This window comes from Capsicum annuum, chromosome 2 (assembly GCF_002878395.1).
Source record: "Capsicum annuum cultivar UCD-10X-F1 chromosome 2, UCD10Xv1.1, whole genome shotgun sequence".
NCBI classification, from domain to species: Eukaryota; Viridiplantae; Streptophyta; class Magnoliopsida; order Solanales; family Solanaceae; genus Capsicum; species Capsicum annuum.
In genome coordinates, this window is record NC_061112.1 from 140093084 (window position 1) to 140111678 (window position 18595).

Sequence of the window (18595 nt, forward strand, 5' to 3'; positions counted from 1 at the left end):
TAATTTTGAAAATAGAGTTTATTAAAAAAAATATTTTTTGAAAAAAAATTAAGGCTCCTGTATGATTTTCGCCTTAAGCCACGAATATTCTTGAGCCGCCCTGGTCTAGAGTATATATTTCGGAGAAAAATTCAAAACGCAAAACATCAAATAGGAAATAAATGCAACTAATAAGAAGATTGGAAGTGAAATTAACATGCATGATTGCAAATATGTCAATCAATAAACAGTTAAAGTTGGCTTCACGCAAGCAAAAGATTCGAATAAATTCACCAATTTGTATATATTACCAACGAAAATTATCGGTTCAAAAGTTAGATCTTACAAGTTTATCAGTGCCTCTATTGTGACATTATCAAAGGCATTCATATACTCCATATACATGAATGAATTCTGATTTCTATAATTTTAAGAACCTTTTCCAAATAAAATATGGCTAATAAACTTCAGTATAATCTTTTCCATCAACAATTAGATTCTATATCTATACTAAACAATTCTAGCAAAAAAATGGGTAATAATCATAAGCTCCTGCCTCCTAATTTATTTAGAATTTGTTTTATTTATTCTTCTCAGTCGCTTATAGTTGACTATATTTTGCTTGTTGTCGATTTAAATAATCAATGTACATGCAAATTCAAAGCGAGTATCTCATTTAACATCAACCATTAAGAAAAAGGTTAAATTTAACTAAAAGTTTCATCATTAATTTGTGGCTATCACAATTATTTTCTAAAATCTCAGCCAAATAACTTATCTCACTTAATAAGTATTTAAAAAAAAAAAAAAATCACACTTTTGCTTCCGACCAAACCGGCTAGAAGATCCTACCAAACTGGAGTTTACAGGTTTACAAATTTTGTTTTCCTACTTTGATTATTTTAGTTTGGTGCTACCTCTTATGCACACCCATTGTAAATTATCATGTGGAAAATCAATTGTAAACACAAGCATTTTTACCTTTAGAATAATATTTTATTGGTTTATTTAGGTAAAAGTCTAATAAAATTAAAGAAATATATGCATGATAGACATCCAATAGGCGTAATACATAAATATTAAAACAAACTTTAGTATGTACGCCATAATAATATAACGCAATTACTGGTTACAAATTAAGGAAAAATATTATGATAAAACAGAGGATGACAACCCATGATTAACCATAACTTTTCTCTAAAGAAACAAAGCAAATATTAATTATAATATAAATATAAATATATTTATAATATTATTACGATATGTTCTCTTTTTCGGATTATCAAAAAGTCAAGTATATGTTACCAAAAATAAGCAATAGAAATAAGTGTTGGTGTAAAAGGAAGAGACTTTAGTTTTACTCGAGTTGTTATGAACCTATTGATGTTGATGTGCTTAAACTAAAAGATGGATCAATAAACCCTAGAGAAAATGGTTTATTATCCCCCAATCTTTAATCGAAATTTCAATTACATACTCAATCTTTATTGGAGTCCCATTACCCCCCTAAACATTTTTTTTACGGTATTTACTGCCTCTCCAATTGTTGACATGGCAATATAAACCAAATAAGAAGCCATGCGTGTATACACGCGCCGGGGCCCACTCCTACTGTTTCAGTGTTATATACGTGTTATGTATTCATATATTCATTGCTTTATTCAATTGATTTTAAAGTGCTATCCATGGCCCTCAACTGATTCATTACATTTTTAAGTTGAGTTACTTCAATATTCATTGCCCACTCCTACTCCTACTGTATTTATTCATTCACATCTCTCAAAGGGTGTATCCACGGATTAACACACAGATAATACTCACATCTCTCAACTCTCTGTACACATACTCACTATCTACAACACTACACACAGAAACGCACACAATACACAAACTATTATACACAACCATACGCAAGAGGGGGGGGGGGGGGGGAGAGAAACAGTGAAAGAAAAAGAGAGAGAAAGAGGGGAAAACAGAGAGGGGAGCTTCATAGGGGAGAAAATAGTAGGAAACGGATCCTTTCCGGTGAAAATCGTTGGAATAACTCCGGCGAAACCATCTTTTAAATTCAAATCACCACCAGCTTCTTTTTTCCATCTTTTTTCCGACCAAATCACGTCAGAAAACGATCAAAAACACCAAAATAGCGACGAAAACGTCGTCGGAATAACTTCGGCGAAACTACCTTTTAAATTCAAATCACCACCAACTTCTTTTTTCCATCTTTTTCCTATCAAATCACTCCAGAAAACAATCGAAAATACCAAAACAGCGACGAAAATGTTCGAAACAAACCCATCTCGCCATAAATCCACCAATTTCGTCGAAATCCATCAGAAAACAAACGAAACAGATCTATTCGAGTGTGAAATTCCATACGGGTTGTTCTCGATTTCGTGGGTTTAGGCGTGGGTTATTGAAGAATAGAAATAGGTGTAGACAAGAGCCTAGTTTGTTCATTGTGAAATTGATTTGAGGTCGAAATTTAATTTGGCGTTTGGAGATGAAGGATTATGTTTGGAGATGAAGGATTATCAGCCCAGAATGAGGCTAATAGAGAGAATGGTACTTCCTCTTATTTTCCAACAAGAACAAAAAAAAAGAAACTAGAAAAGACAATATTATTTAATAATTAAAAATAATGACATGTATTATACACGTGACACTTAAAATAATGATTTTGAACTATTAATGCTTCAATTGACGCGCCTATTGGGGGTGTTCTCACCTCCCATGTCATGTCAGCAATTGGGGAGGCAGTAAATACCATAAAAAAATATTTAGGGGGTAATGGGACTCCAGTAAAGGTTAACTATGTAGTTGAGATTTCGATTAAAGGTTGGAGGGGTAATAGACCATTTTCTCTATATGCAATAGACAGAGAAATTTGAAAGCTAGAAATCATAAAGTTATGACACAGATTTAATATCAAAAGTGACTAAATATAAAAAAATGTTTTGTTATTGTTGATTAACAAAATCAACGTAATAGAAAAGGAAATCTGAAACCTAACCATTAAATTAAAAAATTATGTTAGAGACTTAATAACATAAGTTACTTATAAATATAAATAGACGATTTTTTATTTATGATCAATGAAACCAACGTAATAGTTTTTTTTTTTTTTTGAAATCTAGAAACCACAAAATTACTCAATAACAAAAATTTGTTATTCAAAATCAATAAACTCAGTGTAATAGAAAAGAAAATTCAATACAATAACTTGACCTGGTAATCTTATAGAGGAGAGCTCCTGCAAGCCTAGTTACTCTTATGATCCGATATCCTCCAAGAAAAAATATATGAGTAATCAGACTAAATAATACACAGTTAAATTGATTTTACAACATAACCCACATGGAATAAATTAATAATGTTTAAGACTTCAATATCATCAATCATCAAAAGAAGAAAACAACTTTTACAAGCCCAAACACAAGATATATGAAGATTACGTATTAGAGCTTAAAATTCAGTTTAAGAAAAAGCAACCGAGAGACCAAAAGAATTCAGGATTTTGTATAGTAACAAAAGTTCGCATATATTCATGTATGGATTCAAAACATTCCATATATTGTAGTAGTTTATTTTATTTGGAAAAAGATTTATGCTAATTTTTTGCCAGGTTTTATTTTCTTGGACATTGGAATCAATTCATCAAGTCTACTTTATATGGAAAAGGTTTCTTGCCATTTATTTTTGGTAATTTTTATGCCTATTTTTGTGGATTTTTTTTTTTTGACGTTTGTACCAAAAACTTAATGTTTATATTTAATATTAGAAAAAGTGAAAAAATAATTTTGTCTAAAGAGGAGATTTTTAATGAAGGACAAAAAGTTTAAATAACATTTCTAAGATTCTTCACACTTTTAATATATTATAGATATAGATATAAATTTTATATATAGTCTTGGTAACTTATTGCCAACACACTACATGAAGGTAGTAAGTTAGCAATGACCCCATTTTTTATTTTTCTAAAATACCCTTAGTTTAAAATAATCATTTTATTGATGAGTGTGGGCTTTTTGTCCTTTTCACCTTAATTTCTCAATTTTCCTCCGAAACCCATCTTCTTTAATCCCCCCAACCCATCTTCTTTAATTACCACCTCCCCCACACAAAAACTTTCAATTAAAATATTGTACGCAATCTTACTACATTTCTGCAAGAAACTGTTTCTACGATTTAAATTCATGACTTTCTAGTCACGACAGTAATACTTTATCAATTATTCCTAGTCTAAATTTTCTGTTAATTAATAATTTTTTATGTGACGTATAAAAAAATAACACGACATATAATTTGAGATGGAGGAAATAATATTATGAGTCATGGGATACGTGTGATATGCAAACAAATAAATGTTCATCCAACCACATCACTAAATGAATCTTCATGTATTTTTATTTGTCATTTTATTTAAATATCACTCAAATAATAATACTTCCTTTGAATTATTAGTGTTTGATCATTAATAGTAGAAAGGGTGAAAATCATTTTCTTCCTCAAGTTTACTTTAAAAATCAAACTCTCCCCTCTACTTTGAATAATAAGCATTCTCCCCCCCTTTATCTTGATAATGTCTATTTTAACCTTGGCATTAGCAATATCTTCTTATAGTATGCATTATTTATTTTAGTCAAGTATTTATATATTTTTATTTATATTTTTTAGTTTAACCTTTTTAATGAACTTGTCACAAAAGTTAATGTTATTTTTATGATTGTTATTTTATTGAGATAATGCACAAGTATTTTTCGTCTCCCCCCAAAAGAAGTACAAAAATATTCTGATACTTGACGGTCAGATCAGCAAAAAATGAGTTTAGATGGTAATAGGTCCCCTTTAAAGTTTAAGTGTGTTATAACAACTTCAGATATAGTTTAGAGGTACCTTGTACCTTATCTCTTATTTTACATGCATTAAGTGTGTGTGTGTAATATATATATACATATATATATATATACTCCCTAGGTTCTTTTTACTTGTCACTTTTCATTTTTCCAGGTCAACCTACATAAATTTTGATAAATATTTTAAGATATATTTTTTCATTTTATTAATATGAAGAAAGATTGCAACTTATAGCATTTTTCATATATTTTTTGATCATCTAAATTTTAAATTTAAATATTAAATTATACATCTTAAAATGTTGGTCAAAATTCATGCGGGTTGACAAGTAAAAGTGAGTGAGGGAGTATATATTTATAATATAAATAAACTTTTGAATTAATTTAGTATAAAATATATCTCCATTTTTGTTATATGTTATTATATTACATGCATTGGAATGTGTTTATAAAATTATTTTTATTTGTTATTTTCACTAGTATCAATAGATATTACAGTTTTAATTATTATTAATAAATAAATTTTCATATCATGATCATTTATTTCATTTAGAACATCACTAACTTATATACTTAATATATGTTTCTCACTTTTTTTTGTCTAGAAAATAATTTTCTTTTTATTTAAAAAAGTTTACTATATATATTAAAAATAAAAAATATAATAATTTTAAAGAGGTAAAGAAAAATAAAGATTAATAGTGTAAGGGTAAAATAGGTATTTAAAAAAGACAAGTAGGAAAAAAGAGGAAGAATGCTTATTGTTTAAAGTTGAGGGGGGAGTTTGATTTTTAAAGTAAAGTTGAGGGGGGAAAATGATTTTCACCCCAGTAGAAATTACTTTTAACTAATTCCTAGAATTTTCCACAAAACTAAATTAATAATAGTTATGCATCAATCCAAATAATGTAAAGTGGATCGCGGTAAGTTGAATCGAAGCTACAACCATTTTTACTTGTTTCGTCTGAATCTACTAACTTTGAGGCAAATCTTATAGGCGTATTCATAAATTCGAAATCCTAAAATTCACCTATAACGATAAGTTGAGAGTCAAATAAAATTAATTAATTTATGATTAATATAAATTTTTTTTTTTTTGGTTTCCCAAGGTATCCCCACAGCCGGCAGCCGTAAGACTAATCCTCCGTTCCTCTGTCAGCGCACTAAATGGTAGGGAACTGGCCACAGATTTTGCTCCATTCGCCAGAGGCGGGGATCGAACCCCCGACCTCGTGATTAATATAACTTTAAAATTATGTAAAATTATAAATAATTGTATTATTGTAGAAGATGGGTAGGGGGTGGGGTGATTGAAGAAGATGGATTTTGGAGGGAAATTGGGAAATTAAGGTGAAAGATCAAAAAATTCCTACTAATTCCTATTTTAAAGAGGTGGCAGGGATACTTTGCTAAATTAAAAAATGGGGAGGATGTTAATACACTACTTCATGTGGTATGTTAGCAAAACCTATATAGAGAGAGAATTTAGAACCCAGTAACTTCTCTTATTTAAAAAAAAAAAAAAAAACTGAAATCTCGAATGTGGTAAGTATTGAGCTGTGTATGAACTCAGTAAGTAGTACTAGTACACAGCTATACAGTTGATATATATACGAGGTCAGGGCTAGTCCCTCTCTTTGTAATCTTCCTTGATAATACTACCCAAATTGTAGTTGTTGTGGGGGAGGGGGGAGATTATGCCTCTGATGAAGTATGTATTCCTTAGAGTACAGAATAGCTTAACTATCTAGCCATTAGGTGATATATCCTATCTAAATGTATTATATATATGAGTATTATAAAGGTAGCTGCAGTATAGGAGTTGCAACGGGGCGTTATACTATATTAAAATGAAATAAGAAATTAAATGGAAACTAATTAAGTAATGAATATTAATACAGTTAAGTTGAACACTGTCCAACAATCATGAGTTTGTACAATCAGCTTGAACCTCACGTTTCCCGTCCTTGTCCTTTGTTTTTTATAATACTTTTAACTATAAAATTTATCAGTAATTCCTAGCTAATTCATAGCTAAGTGGGATTAACATGTAATTTTTGCTGTTTAGCTATATAAAATTTTATCCGTTACTAATTCCTTGTTTTCTAGTATTACCGGTCGACAAGAACATTTTCAAATGGCAACTAAAGAGACTAGTCAGTTAGGTTGTTATAGTTTGTTAAAAAGTTAGGTTGTTATAGTTTGTTAGAAAAGAGAGTGGTGTACAGCTAGTGCACAACTGTCAAGTTAGTAGAGTTGGATGTTAGTGGAGTCGGTTATTTTTCTCTATAAGTTAGCAATTGCATCACTAACATTGTACTCAGAATTAGATCATTTTCAATCAATAAAGCTTGTTCATTCCTCTAAGAACCATATCAACGAACTTGGTCCAACAGCTTTAGGGATTTTATCATGGTATCAGACCGGTGATTCACGAGCTGCTGCAACTACGCACCGGAGTATCGTCAACAATAGCGGACAATACCACCTCTTCACTCAATTCACAGAACCCAGCAGGAATGGCAGCGCCAATTGATTTTCATCATCCTCTATATCTACAAAATTCCGATACACCTGGGTTGGTGTTAATTGACATCAAGTTAACAGGACCTAAGAATTACACATTGTGGAGCAAATCGATGCGATTCGCCTTGCTAGGGAAAAACAAGCTAGGTTTCGTGGATGGAAGCTGTACAAAAGCTCAGTACAGTGGCAATTTGGGAAAACTCTGGGAACGATGTAATACAATTGTTCTGAGTTGGATTGGAGCTACTGTTTCGCCGGATTGGTTTCTAGCATAGTGTATGTGTCTGATTCAAAAAAGGTTTGGGACGAATTCAAGGAAAGATTCGATAAGTCAAATCTCACTAGAATATATCAGCTCTGGAAGGATATAGTTACTCTAACTCAAGGTACGGACTCAGTCACTGCTTACTATTCCAAAATGCGAGATTATTGGGATGAGATAAATGCCTTAGTACCAGGGGTAGGCTGTAGTTGTGAAGGATCTAAGGCTTCCACTGAAATGCTGAGAAATCAAAGGTTGTTGCAATTTTTGATGGGACTAAATGAGAGTTTCAGTCATGTTCGAAGTGATATTTTATTGCGCACCCCTGTCTTGACGGTCAATCAAGCATATGCACTAGTAGTGCAAGAAGAAAGCCAAAGAGGCATGGGTGCTGGTAGAAACCAAATGGATTTCATCACCTTAATGGTTGGAGGTGGCCACAGACACAAGGGATCAGCATTTAACCCATCTAAACCTGCTTCTACTTCAAATCAGACCACCTATAAGAAGCCATTTTTTCCTACAGGTTGTGCTCACTGTAGTTACAGAAACCATTTAATAGAGGATTGCTATAGAGTGGTAGGATATCCACCTGATTTCAAAAGAAAAAAGAAGGTCCAGTATAGTTCCACTAAAGCCTATGCCCGAGGTAATGCTGTGGATGCAGAAATTGGACCTGTTTCTTCAGGAGAAGGGAGGTACATATCTGAGGAACAATATCAACAATTCATCACAGCAAGTTTCAGTAACACCTCAGGCAGCAACAGTACTAACAACACTAACAATACCTCAGGTGGTTTTCAAGCTAATATACAGGTATACTTGCACATTTATCCAATGTTTTTTCACATAAGTGGATAATTGATTCTGGTGCATCTCACTATATCACACCATATAAAGAGTTCTTGTTTAATCCCTTAAAACTTGAGGGTTGTCAGAGAAACAAGGTCCAAGTACCTACGGGTGGTAGATGTGAAGTTACACACAAAAGAACCACTGTCATACTGAGAGATCATAGGATTAAGAATGTTTTATATGTTCCTGATTTCAAGTACAACTTGTTGTCAGTATCAAAGATGACAAAAGATCTTTGCTGCTCAGTATGCTTTTACCCAGATTTTTGTGTTTTCTAGGACCTTTACTCTGGCAAGGTCTTGGGGATTAGTAGAGAAAACAATGGTTTATACTTGCTGAAGGATGATGCATCAAGACATCCTGTAGTAGGCTCAATAATTCATAAAGAAGTTGATGATGCAATATGGCATATGAGATTAGGCCATCCATCCATCAGTATTCCAAGTTGCATTCCCATTGTTCAGAATGGAAGAGAAGCACACAAACTATGTGAGATATGCCCATTATCCAAGCAGACAAGGTTACAGTTTCCTGTTAGTAACTCACATTCTAATAGCATTTTTCAGTTGATAAATGTTGATGTATGGGGTCCTTTTAAGGTTCCTACTTATGACAGAAAACATTACTTTGTTACCATTGTTGATGACTATAGTAGATATACGTGGACATGTTTGGTTCAGTATAAGTCTGAAGTGATTGTTGTTCTAAAAGATTTTTTGTTGAAAGTAAAGAATCAGTTTGGTACTACTGTGAAGACATTAAGATCAAACAATGGTAGAGAGTTTTTCAATTCTCAGTGTTCTGATTTACTTTCATCCTTGGGCGTTATTCATCAAAGCTTTTGTCCATACACACCCCAAAAAAATGGGGTGGTGGAGAGAAAACATAGACACATTCTTGAAGTAGCTAGAGCTCTTAAATTTCAGAGTTCCATCCCTAACAAGTTCTGGGGAGACTGTGCTATGACCGCAATATATCTTATAAATAAACTGCCTACACCAATTTTGCAAGGAAAGTCTCCTTATACAATTTTATATAAGAAACCTGTAGTATATAATCACTTAAGGGTCTTTGGTTGCTTATGTTTTGCATCTACTTTACCTAAAGGAGATAAGTTTGAACCAAGAGCCAAAAGAGCAGTTTTTATTGGTTATTCTGAGACTCAAAAGGGATACAAGCTATTTGATCTTCAGCAGAACACATGTTAGGTCAGTAGAGATGTGGTATTCAGAGAAGACATCTTTCCTTTCAAGGGAATCACATATGAAGGAACCACTATTTTTGATGTTCCATACTCTGTCAATGATCATTATCATCCTGACCCTACTCCAATACCCATGCTTGCATCACATGCCTCTGTATATGATGATCTTGCTAGTTCTTTTGGTGTGCCAGAAGTTGCAGATAATATGCAACATTCCACAGTTGAAGCTGATGAAGTGCCACCAGTGGAACATTCATTTCCACCTGTTCCATAACCAGCAGACTTGAGAAGGACAACAAGGAGTGCTAATCTGCCAATATGGTTAAAGGATTATGTAACCACTAAATCTGGTGCTAAGTCTGGAAGTGTGACCCTTTATTTCATCTCAGATGTGATATCTTATGTTAATGTCTCACCAGCATATCAAGCCTATCTGCAAGCTTTTTCAGCTCAAATTGAACCACAAAATTTTAAAGAAGCCGCAACAGATAAATACTGGATTAAGGCTATGCAGCTTGAAATTCAAGCCCTAGAGGAAAATCAGACTTGGGACCTGGTCCCTCTACCATCAGGGAAACATGCTATAGGTTTTAAATGGGTATACAAGATTAAATATAAGGCTGATGGGAGCATCGAAAGATACAATGCCAGATTAGTTGCGAAGGGATACAATCAGCAGAAAGGTTTGAATTATCATGATACCTTCTCACCTGTTGCTAAAATGGTGACAGTTAGAGTTGTGATAAGCTTGGCAGCCTCCAAGAAGTGGGACATCTTCCAAATGAATGTAAATAATGCTTTCCTACAAGAAGATCTTTATGAAGATGTATACATGGAATTGCCTCAAGGCTTTCAGAGACAAGGAAGTAAACTGGTATGCAAACTGAAAAAATCATTATATGGACTCAAACAGGCTTCAAGACAGTGGAATATTAAGCTCACAAATGCATTATTTTCTGGTGGCTATTCAGGACATGATATTGTAGTGGTCTTGGTTTATGTTGATGATCTGCTTATCACAAAAAGTAACTCTACTCTAATTCAGCATGTAAAAGACACACTAAACAAGCATTCAAGGTGAAAGACTTGGGCCAGTTAAGATTCTTCTTGGGAATTGAAGTACTCAGGTCTGACAAAGGTATCTTACTTAACCAAAGGAAGTATGTGTTGGAACTGATCTCATAAATTGGCCTGAGTGGGTGCAAACCATCTCCAACACCATTAGAGGTCAATAAGAAATTAACTTCTGTAGAGTATGACCTCCAAGTTGGTCCATCTGATAATCCAGAAATAGATGACATACTTGGTTATCAAAAGTTGGTTGGCAAATTACTTTATCTTACTATTACAAGGCCTGACATTTGCTTTGTAGTACAAACATTAAGCCAATTTATGCAGAGACCTAAACAGTCTCGCATGGATAGTGCATTAAGAGTGGTGAGATATCTGAAGGGTAGTCCTGGACTTGGAATTCATATCTAAAGGGTAGTCCTGGACTTGGAATTCTACTTAAAGCAGATGAGATCACATCTATGACTGCCTTCTGTGATTCTGATTGGGCATCTTGTCCCAACACTAGAAGGTCAGTTTCAGGGTATATAGTTATGATGGGTGATTCTTTGGTTTCTTGAAAATCTAAGAAACAACATACAGTGAGCAGAAGCTCAGCAGAAGCTGAGTATAGGAGCATGGAAGGTGCAACTGCTGAAGTGATATGGCTGACTGGTTTATTGGCAGAGCTTGGAGTGATCTTAACCATGCCTGTGAAGTTGTTTTGTGATAATAAAGTTGCACTACAAATTGCTGCTAATCCTATTTTTCATGAGAGAACTAAGCACATAGAAATTGATTGTTATTTTGTCAGAGAAAGAATCAAATCAGGTTTGCTGCAACCAGTTCATGTCCCCTCCAACATGCAACTAGATGATCTCATGACTAAAGGACTTCCAGCAGCTCAACATCATTTTTTTCTTTCCAAGCTGAACGTTCTTGATGTTTTCCTGTCACCAGCTTGAGGGGGAGTAAAGAGACTAGTCAGTTAGGTTGTTATAGTTTGTTAGAAAGTTAGGTTGTTATAGTTTGTTAGAAAAGAGAGTGGTGTACAACTGGTGTACAGCTGTCAAGTTAGTGGAGTTGGATGTTAGTGGAGTCGGTTAGTTTTCTCTATAAGTAGCAATTGCATCACTAACATTGTAATCAGAATTAGATCATTTTCAATCAATAAAGCTTGTTCATTCCTCTTAGAACCATATCAACGAACTTGGTCCAACACCTCTAGAGATTTTATCAGCAACCAATATGTATCCGGATAGATAGAGCAAACAAACCAACATAGATTCATAGTCTATGAAGTCTATATATATATATATATACACACACTTTGACAAGAACAACAGGCTCATCATGATCCCCCTCCAACTTCTAAGGGATAACCACATAAAAAACAACTACATTCCAAAAAACAAAAAGTTAAAGCTGGAACCCCGCAAGTTTAATCTCACATTACTTCATCAATATTAACTGTACGTTACGTTAGATTTGGAGGAAGTGGTGTGCAACACATCTCCATAGCCTCCCTCTCTTACATACCGAATGTACCTCGAGAATTCGGGCCTAGCTGTAGCCTTCTTCTTCCTCTTCGTTTTGAACAGACTGAATATTGGATGAATCTTGCTTGCTTTCTTCGCTTCCTTTATCTGAGTAGCCACGTACAGATTGTCCTCGGACGCCACCTTCATCGATGAAGAGCTTAGAAAGAATTTACGAGCTGGAATGGTTTTGCTTTTACTCAACTCAGTCTCGTACGTTGTCAATAATAATGGAGCAGAAGGCTCCTCCTCCTTTCTCAATTTTTCATATCCTCTATAGTCCCTTAATGTACTCATTGCTCTAAACATGGCTAGCTTTAATTAATTAGCGTACAAGTTACCAAAAAAGTAAAACAGCACTCAAATTTCTTGAATTAAAAGCTTAAATGGAAGGAACAGATAAAAGTGAAGAGGATATTGAATAAAATGATGAAGAAAACAAAGGATAAGTTATATATATAAATAGGTAATTAGGTTATGCCACTAGCTAGCGAAGGGCGTTACTAAATCCTTTACATTATATTTGCGGTATTTAGTGTAAACATATATTGTGGGGCCCTTATTTTTTCAAAAGATATGAGACATGTGGTTGTAATAGCTTGTTTTTGACTTCTGGAGCAAAATACAGTTTAATTAATATAATTGAACGGCTGAAAACAATAACAACAATGGGAAGTGTCCATGGAGCTTCCAGATTCCAAGAAGGCAGCTCCTTCTAGTTTTTGTATATTTGTTCTAGTTGAAAAGAAACCGATTTATTTTGGATAAACTACTTGATGAGTGTAAATTAATCAACGTGCTTGTTTTTTACTCATTCGCCATATTTTGGGCTTATACTATCCCTTCAATCAACGATCTAGAAGGACCAATCATTTAATAATTTGTTGGTTAAAAAATAGAGTAGTTTTTTCGTTCATAGAGTATCAATTAAATTATTATACCACCTTTACTATATGAATAATTACGTCATAGATAAACCATTATATTTCAAATAAAGACTTGAACCAGCTTCCTTCATAATAGAAGTTAATAATTGCACATTTATATCACAAAATCAAACACCTAAGACGTTGATGATGTGATGCATATTTTGGATCACAATATTTCAATCTGCTTAGTTCATAAAATTCTCAACCCAACGCTAAAAACGGAAGACGATCACTTTTGGCATGAATATATAGATTCGAGTATCTTTATATATATATTTTTTTGGTTTTTGAAGGTATTCCATAGCCGACAGCCGTAAGACTAACCTTCGTTCCTCTGTCAGCGCACTAAGTGGTAGGAAACTGACCACAGAGTTTGCTCCATTTGCCAGAGGCAGGGTCTGTTCTTCTGTCAGCGCACTAAGCGGTAGAAACTGACTATACAGTTTGCTCCATTCGCCAGAGGCAGGGATCGAATCTCCGATCTCTTGCTTAAGGGACGTGGCGCTGAACCACCATGCCAACTCTAGTGGTTGAGTATCTTTATATGTATATATGCTTATAAGTGCACAATGATTTAGGAGTAAAAGCAAAAAGTTTAAATTGAAGAATTTCTAACAATTCTTTTTTAAATAGAGTAAAAAATAGTGCTATATAAAAAGAAATATAGAACTTTCTTTCATTTTGTAACGTGCTGTGACATTCAAATGCAGAATCTGAAAAAATATAATACATACGACTGTTTTATTTCATATATTCCGAAGAATCAAAATTTTAATTACATTACTGCAGCCATATTGTTGGATTTGGAGGAAGTAGTTTGCAACATATCACCAAAACCTCCTTCTTTAACATACTGAATATACCTTGAGAATTCAGGCCTAGCAGTTGCCTTCTTCTTCCTCTTCGTTTCAAATAAACTGAATATTGGATGAATTTTGCTCGCTTCCTTTAGTTGAGTATTCGCCTGGAAATTGTCCTCCGATGTGACCTTCTTTGATGAAGAGCTTATAAAGAAGTTAGCAGCAGCTGGAACTGTTCTGCTTTTACTCAATTTTGGCTGATCTAATGCTATCAACGGGGCAGAAGGTGCCTCCTCCTTTATCAATTCTTCATATCCTCTATAGTCTCTTCTTGTACTCATTGCTCTAAACATGGCTGGCTTTAATTAATTAGTAGTAGTAATCACAAGTTACGAAAAATAATACAGCTCCCAAATTTTGTTGAACTGGGCTCAAAAGGAGCAAGAGATTATTAGAGTGAAGAAGTGATTGAGAGATGAAGAAACAAATAAAGGATATGCAATTTATATAGTACCAGTAGTTAGGTTGGGCTACTAGCTAGCTAAGAGAGTTTTTTAATTGGAGTATTAACTAATTACATACACACATGTATATGTGGTCATTCTTATTTTTCTATACTTGCTTACGCGTGTGGGTGTAAGGGTTTGAAAATAAATGATATATGGCTGAGCAGAACTTGTTTGACTTACTCATCTGATATACAATTATTTCCTAATTCAAACCAGGCATCCTATATATGATCTTCTTTTTCAATTACTAATAAATTCATTCATCCAAATTTTCTCTTCTTGTGTGGAAATGGAGGGTGGTCCTCTATCATATCTATAGATATAAAATAAAAGTAAAAGCACAGAGGAGAGGGCATAGACCTTACTTCCACGATTACCTAAGATAAGTTAGAGCTAATTAATTACCTAATGTTAGAACTTAGACGTCTACAGAAAATGCTAATTATAAGATGTTAAAGAAAAACTCTTTAATTTTAGTTTATATATGTTTCTTCTTGTTGAACTTGGCTAAACTAGTTGATTACTCTTAACTCTCTAAGCCAAGGTATGTGTTAGAATGAGTACACTCTGTTTTAGAGAAAGCAAGAAGACCGATAGAATAGTTATTACCCGCCCTTATTTCACATTATGCTATAATAAAAGTGTTTATTTTTTTGCATTAAATTTTCGTACCACCTTTACAATGTGACAGATTAAGTTTAAGAAGAATACTTTTATATTTGAAAATAAAGACTTAAACCTTCCTGTATAATAGTAGCTACTTACATTAATTAATAGTTACACCAGTGTCTCAAAATCAAACACCCAGACCACCTATATAATAGGGGTTAAGCGTCTAATTTCGAAGAACAGAGGCTGTAAAATAAAACGTATATTCAAGTGAAGTTATCAAATGGAAAAATTGAAGCTAAATTGAAATTTATTAAGTAATAATATTATGAAGTTATGAAAGAAAAATGAACATGCCCTACGTGTCCAAAGTGTATCAATGTTAATATCACTAGTAGTTAGTAATATCTTATCAAATAATTCATCTTCATTTTCTTCTGAAGAGTATTCTAAATTGACTGAAGCATAGTTTACTTTTCTACTTAAAAGGCTTCTTCTCTTTTTTATCAATTGAAAAAATTATTTTAGTTTCATTGATAAGAATTTGAAACATTATTAATAGTAAAAGCTTATGACATCATTACTATTTAGATCCTTAGATAAGTAAAATGAAAATGTGTCAAACATTGCAATTTACGGTTACAAGTATATACCTCTAGTTAGAAATATTTGTCACTATTGAAAGTGTTTTTGAGAATGGCTCGATAAATTGAAAACTAAAATAACAATCTATTCGCATATATTAGGGGCAGACTCCATGCCAAACAACCATAAGTATCAAGTAGTACTGCAATAAACTACACAATCAGCTAAAAGTCCTTTAATTATAATTTGTTTCTTACTGATCTTCCATGAACATTTTCCAATTACATCAACAGTTATCCCATAAGCGAAGCGAAACGTAAAATAGTAAACAAACCAACATTCCTAAATTAAATCATGATCCATTACATTCCATATACAAGAAAACTGTTGGTTTATTGAGTCTTTTTCCCTTCCTACGTGGATAAATGAAGCTCAATTTGGACCAACCCACTTTTGCCTATAGGCATATTACTATGGGGCATATATATATTTGATCTTTTTAGGTCTTATTCACCGTCACAAAGAAGAGAGTTTTCATTAGCCAAAGAGAGAAAAACAAAACTGATTTTCGCACATAAATTTCAGCCATAACTGTCAACTTCAAATTGCGATTCCCGCTTCGTTTCTTGTCCGACTGAGCTGATTTTTGGACTGCTTGTTCCTCTCATCTCAATCTTTGATTAGGAACTGACGGAGATTGATTTGATTGTCTTTAGCTCCTGTTCTTCATTCCTGAACAGTAGCTGCGTTTTTTGTGCTTTCACTCCTTTATTTCTCTGGTGTTTGGTGTTGTGGCTTATGTATTGTTTCTTGTTGTTTGACACTTGTTTTGTGGCCATTTTGGAGGACAATATTGTAAATCTTTGGTGATTATAGTGGATGTTTGGTCCCGTGGTTTTTTACTCTTCACACCGAAGGGTTTTCCACTTAAATTTGGTGTCTTGTGTGATTACCTTTATTTTTGCCCTATCGCATTTGTGTGGTAATTCATTTGCTGTCATATTACTTTGTTTTGCTTGTCTCCTCTTGGTTCAAGTTGAAAGGGAAAGTTTAGTCTTGGGTATTTTCTGTTGCTACCCATCGGGCTCTTTGATTGTGTGCCCGTGTTTCTAACAAAAACCATGCCCATTCATGATCACCTCCAAATTAATTCTATACTTTTACAACAGTACAACCACGTATGAATTTACTAATAAAATGTTATCGATGATCTTTATACATTCCAAATTAAAGAACCAAAATTCAAAAACCCCGCATGTTTAATCTCACATTACTGCAGCCATACTGTTCGGTTTGGAGGAAGTGGTCTGCAACACATCACCAAAGCCTCCCTCTCTAACATACCGAATGTACCTCGAGAATTCAGGCCTAGCAGTTGCCTTCTTCTTCCTCTTCGTTTCGAATAGACTGAATATTGGATGAATCTTGCTCGCTTTTTTCGCTTCCTTTAACTGAGCATTCGCCCGGAAATTGTCCTCGGATGTAACCTTCTTGGATGAAGAGCTAAAGAATTTAGCAGCAGCTGGAACTGTTCTGTTTCTGCTTAATTTTGCCTTCCCCATCATTGGAGCATAAGGCTCCTCCTCCTGCACCTCTTCATACTTAGTTAATACTCCGTATCCTCTATAATCTCTTCGTGTGCTCATTGCTCTAAACATGACTGTCTTTAATAAGTACGTACAAGTTACAAACAGTAAAAAAACTCCCAAATTTCTTGAAATATAGGCTTAAGTAAAATGAAGGAATAGATTACATTAAAGTGAAGAAGATATTGAATTAATGATGATGAAGAAAACAAATAAAGGATATGTTATATATACGGTACTTAGGTTGGGCAACTAGCTAGCTAAGAGACTTGGTATTTAATTCCAAATATTAGTTGTCAAAAGTTGCGTGCGCTATGTCTATGTGGTTTGTTTTAAGGGTGTTGAAATAAAGCAAGTATATATATGGCTAAGCAGAGCTGGAATTCCTTGTTTTGACTTCTCGTGCAAAATCAAATTAATTAATTTAATGAAAATCTTGACCATATCCGGCCAACAACAACAATATTAATCAGGGAAATGTGAATGGAGCTTCCAAGTTCCAATTAGTCATGCTATTAATTAAGAAAAATACTAGTAATATTTGGGCTGGTTCTGTCCATGATGACAAATTTTTATTTTTGTTTATGTATCTTTAGTTTTGTTGAAAACAAATCAATTTGGATATATTATTTGATTTGTAAAAGACAAACGTGTTTGAACCTTTACAATCCGTTTTTGAGAATGCAGGAAAAGTGATAGAAAGTTCGTTAGCTTATAAGTTATGATATAAGATATTATATTAAATTAAAGTTTTAACATAGATTATTGTCATCCCCTCTTTATGTTACACTTTTAGGTTTAAGGACCTGAATGAAGATTATAGTTTTCCTTATATAAAATGGAAGATAGCATAAAATTAATCTTATGATTCTTTTTGGAAAAAATAAACATGGTTTATTGTCCAAAATATAACAATATTGTCACTACTAATTGGTATAATTCTTATCAAATATTCTGCTCATTTTCTATTGAGGAGTCTTAATTATTAATAGACACATAAAAACAATTTTCTCTTCATTTGAAGGATTTGAAACCTTGTTACTTTAGGTGTAACAAACTTCCATATACAACAACAATATATACAATATCATCCCATAAATTGGGTCTAAAGAAGATAGAATATATAGCAATTTTACCCATTTTCGTGAGATAAAAAGATTGTTTCTAATAAATCTACAGACTTAAAAAAGTGAAATCAAAGGACCGTACAACTTAGTTCTGTATTATATGTAGAGAAGCAAGTGGCAGCCACATTATCCAGACAGTTCACACTAGCCCTCCCAAAGCCCAAAAGGCCACAACCACAA

The 18595-nt window shown here is 33.4% G+C and overlaps 2 protein-coding genes across 2 annotated transcripts; both read right to left on the reverse strand.

The window, feature by feature from the left end:
* Positions 1-13851: 13851 nt before the first annotated feature.
* LOC107858303 lies at positions 13852-14578 on the reverse strand. Its single transcript, XM_016702978.2, has one exon. It carries the CDS (start codon positions 14350-14352, stop codon positions 13975-13977), a length of 378 nt encoding a protein of 125 aa, XP_016558464.2. The 5' UTR covers positions 14353-14578; the 3' UTR covers positions 13852-13974.
* Positions 14579-16967: 2389 nt separating this feature from the next.
* LOC107858302 lies at positions 16968-17348 on the reverse strand. The gene has a single exon (XM_016702977.1). It carries the CDS (start codon positions 17346-17348, stop codon positions 16968-16970), a length of 381 nt encoding a protein of 126 aa, XP_016558463.1.
* Positions 17349-18595: the final 1247 nt, after the last annotated feature.